At 38.9% G+C, this 3610-nt stretch overlaps 1 protein-coding gene across 1 annotated transcript; it reads right to left on the reverse strand.

Moving 5' to 3' along the window:
- Positions 1 to 589: 589 nt before the first annotated feature.
- On the reverse strand, positions 590 to 2185 carry LOC110156691 (uncharacterized). Its single transcript, XM_020920899.2, has 6 exons — positions 2059 to 2185; positions 1846 to 1988; positions 1709 to 1779; positions 1018 to 1146; positions 834 to 929; positions 590 to 758 (listed from the first exon to the last, which is right to left on the reverse strand). The coding sequence occupies exons 1-6, from the start codon at positions 2167 to 2169 to the stop codon at positions 679 to 681; spliced, it is 630 nt and encodes a 209-aa protein (XP_020776558.1). The 5' UTR covers positions 2170 to 2185; the 3' UTR covers positions 590 to 678.
- Between the last annotated feature and the right edge of the window lie 1425 nt (positions 2186 to 3610).

Raw genomic sequence — 3610 nt, forward strand, 5'->3', positions numbered from 1 at the left:
TGTAGGTACTATGTAGGTACTTTTCTGGTAAAGCGGCCATGTGCTTGTCTCTGTGGAGGTAGAGGTTGCCACCAACCTAAATTATAGGTCAGATCTGTGGAGAAGCAACCACACTCACAATAAGAATGCATGCTTTCTCAATGCATTTCTTTAGCTACAAAAATACTTAACTTGAATAGATGCAACATTGTTTGCCATACAGTGAAACATTCCAGTGGAAGCAATAACATCTGCAGGAGGACAAGAGGGTGGTGGACCCCCCTGAAAAGTTACACAGAGCACCAATCCATCTAAACACATCAGTCTTAACTAAGCCCTTGCTTTTAGTTTTTCATGCTTGTGTGGTTCATTGTCTCCTTGCGACAAACAGGGCTTTTGTCCTGTCTCTGGGAACAGCGCTGAGTTAAACCGACATGAAAAGAGTTGGGCAAGATTTGTTGCTCTGTTTTAAAGCATCTGGCATCATGTGAAGTTCCCAAGGAAAAAAAAAAAAAAAACAAACTCTTTTGAACAAGGACAAAGTACTTTATTTACCAACACAAGGTTGCTAACATGTGACTAGAATGTAACAGTTCAAATGTGAAACTTATTCATTCTTATGTAAAGAAAGTGACAGATTATCCACATACATTGCATATTGGACAATGAAAGAAATAAAACTACATTGTTCTAATTGGCTCACTCAGAAGGTGCCTGTGTGGGTGCTGGTTTGCCCTGTGCTGCAGAAGTCTCTGCTTCCCTCTGATCTGGGCAAAGCTCTAAAATGTTGAACAGAGAAGACATAAGCAAGGTGCACATTCTGAGGTCCAAACATAATGGGACTTTTGCCTTACCATCTGTTCCAAAAAAGTACTCAGGGAAGAATTTCAGGCACTCTGCCTGCTTCTTAAACGTCTCCAACTCAGAGGGCTCCAGTTTGCCAGTGCGTGCTTTGAAATAATGTGCATATGCTTAATACAGTATTAAAGGACATTGTATTTTATGTAGGCTATTTAGTGACATTAAAGATTGACTTACTGAAGAGGAACAGATAGCGTCCCTTGGAGTTTCCATCAGGCAGAAGAGTGGTGTCCTCAGACAAGAGACAGTCAGTACAGGTCTCATAGTACTTCCCCTCATGGTACGAAGTGTGACCATTAATATTAACTGCAACAAATACATTTTAAGTCAATTAAGCTAAAAGATCACCTCTAATTTTGTGTAAGAATTGTGTATGTTTTTCTTTTTAAATTTCATATCTAATACTTTATATTGATCAAACTTTAATGCTATTAAATTATTAATGTATTTATTTATTTACATCAGTCTATCCCACTTTATTTTTTTTCTTCCTTAATGTCTTGTTATCTATTGCAAAATTAATCTCAATAATTATGAGTTAAAGGCACACTCTATGTGGCCTTATTTTTGTTGTCTAAAATGTTTCACAGCATGTCTTTAAGTGGCACCAAGCCAAGTTACTGGTCAGATCTGTGGAGAGGTAATTTCAGATGCCCACAGTAAGAATGCATGTCTTTTTAACTTTATTTATACAGCTATTAAACACTCCTAATTGAAAAATGCAAATTAGATATGATTACTGTGGAACATTGCAGATAAAAATAACACTTCCATTGGCTAACACTTCACCAGAAAGAGTGATATAGTACATCTTTAATGCATAGATATTGAACAGCAAAGATCTAAGAAGAAGCTCCTGGATGCTTACATGTAGTGTGAGTTGTCATTCCAGATATGGTAGCGTTGGTCAGACCCTGGAGGCAGGTGTCATCCTTTCTCCTGTAGAGTAATGTAATGAATATCTGAAAAAAAGTGAGGAGCTTATATGTAAGCTTGTGCACTTACATGCGATCAGCCCAGTAAACTGTCATGTGCTCATTGTCGGGATGAGCTGAAAGTTCCACCAAAGATGTTTTTACAGAGAACAGGTCCTCTTTGAGCTCTTCTTTGTCCCACGATGCAACATGTAACACCCACTTTCCATAGATCTATCAACCCAAAACAGCACAAACATTAAAAAACATAGCATTCATTTCAGGTGTGCCTCATGATACTCACAGGACTGTGGCTGTCCAGGACCAATGGCTTAACCAGGTTCTTACATTCTGGTTCAGCTGTAGCTCGCAGAAAGATCAAGGCCAGAAGAGAAATTAAGAATTGTGGAGCCATGGTCACAACAGCGGGATGCCCCACACCACACTGTTCTTACTGCTTCGGGCGCTCCAAAACTCTGGAGCATTGGGTAACGGTGGGATGGTCCAACAGCACATGCACCTCCTCTGGCCTTTCATATCCACAGGCTTATTGTGTCCAAAATGTCTCCTTACGCAACAGCCATCTGTCCCTGTAAGAGAGGGGAGCATGGGCCTTCCCCCAAAATTGATCTTTTTAATGGTCCAAAAACAAATAAATAAATAAACAAAAAGGGAATCATTGTGCAATTTGAAATAAAAGCATATTGTCATGTGCAAATGAAAGGAATTTGCCATCATGTTAAAGTGACCCAAAAATTTGCTAATGCCAATTGGGCTATTCCTTTTCACTCCTTTTCACATAGATTACAACTGCTGATACAGCGCTGGCTAAAAAAAAAAAAAAAAAGTTCTACTTGTATGATGGGGTCAAAGTTGGATTGGTTACTTCTTCTTCTTCTTCTAGTGGTGTTTTATGGCAGCTGGCATCTGGCATGGCATAACTGGTGCATCTGCTGCCATTTACTGGTTTTATAGTTCTCAGTGCGCATTATACACAATGATAAGTGTGAAGTAAAATCATGTCCATTTAGTGCCCTCCTTATTTTCTCAAAAAAGTTATAAAACACCCACACCCAGTGTTAAGTCACAGCCATCAACTTTCTACCCTAGCTTCTCCTTCAGTGTAGCTTCCAAATCATCCCTTATGATATTTTCCACATCCAGAATCCTCTGTGCTGCATCTAGGATCATGAACAAAACAAAACAAAACAAAACAAAAAAACATACAACCATACAGTCAGACCTCTGATGCGCAATTGACAATAAAAGCCATGAAAGTCAGAAAACAAATTTTATCCATACACAAAAATCTACTGCGTCAGCATTTTTAACAGGCACATCTTCTTTCCCTTTCTTTACTTGTTTCACTGCTTCTGCATATGAAAGCCTTCATTCCTCTCTCAAACAGTTTACTTTAACTTCCACATTTTTCTGTGTACATTCATTAGATCCAGCATGATGTGTTCCAGAACAATGTACACACAAAGGTTCCTTGTTGATGATATCACATTATTCCACATGTCTATCATTTCCAATTCTTGCACATCTTTTAACACCCAACATGGCCATGCTCCTAACAGGAGAAACACAGGGTCTGACTCAAAGGGCCTCACTCTGTAGGACATATTATCTGGGCATCACAAACACCAGGAACATCTTCAAAATCGCTTGAGTCTATATTGGTAGGGACACCACTAATCACTCCCTTCGTTCTTTTGTTCCCACAAAGAGGAAAACAGCGGACCAATATTTTAATATCTATTTATCTCTACAGTTATTTATCTCTTTGCCTCTTTGAAGTCCATTCTATAATGAACATTCCACCTCTAGTCACTCAAACTGAACCAACTTGTCCA

Source organism: Boleophthalmus pectinirostris, unplaced genomic scaffold (assembly GCF_026225935.1).
Source record: "Boleophthalmus pectinirostris isolate CB_2022bp ecotype Guang Dong unplaced genomic scaffold, ASM2622593v1 HiC_scaffold_4, whole genome shotgun sequence".
NCBI classification, from domain to species: Eukaryota; Metazoa; Chordata; class Actinopteri; order Gobiiformes; family Gobiidae; genus Boleophthalmus; species Boleophthalmus pectinirostris.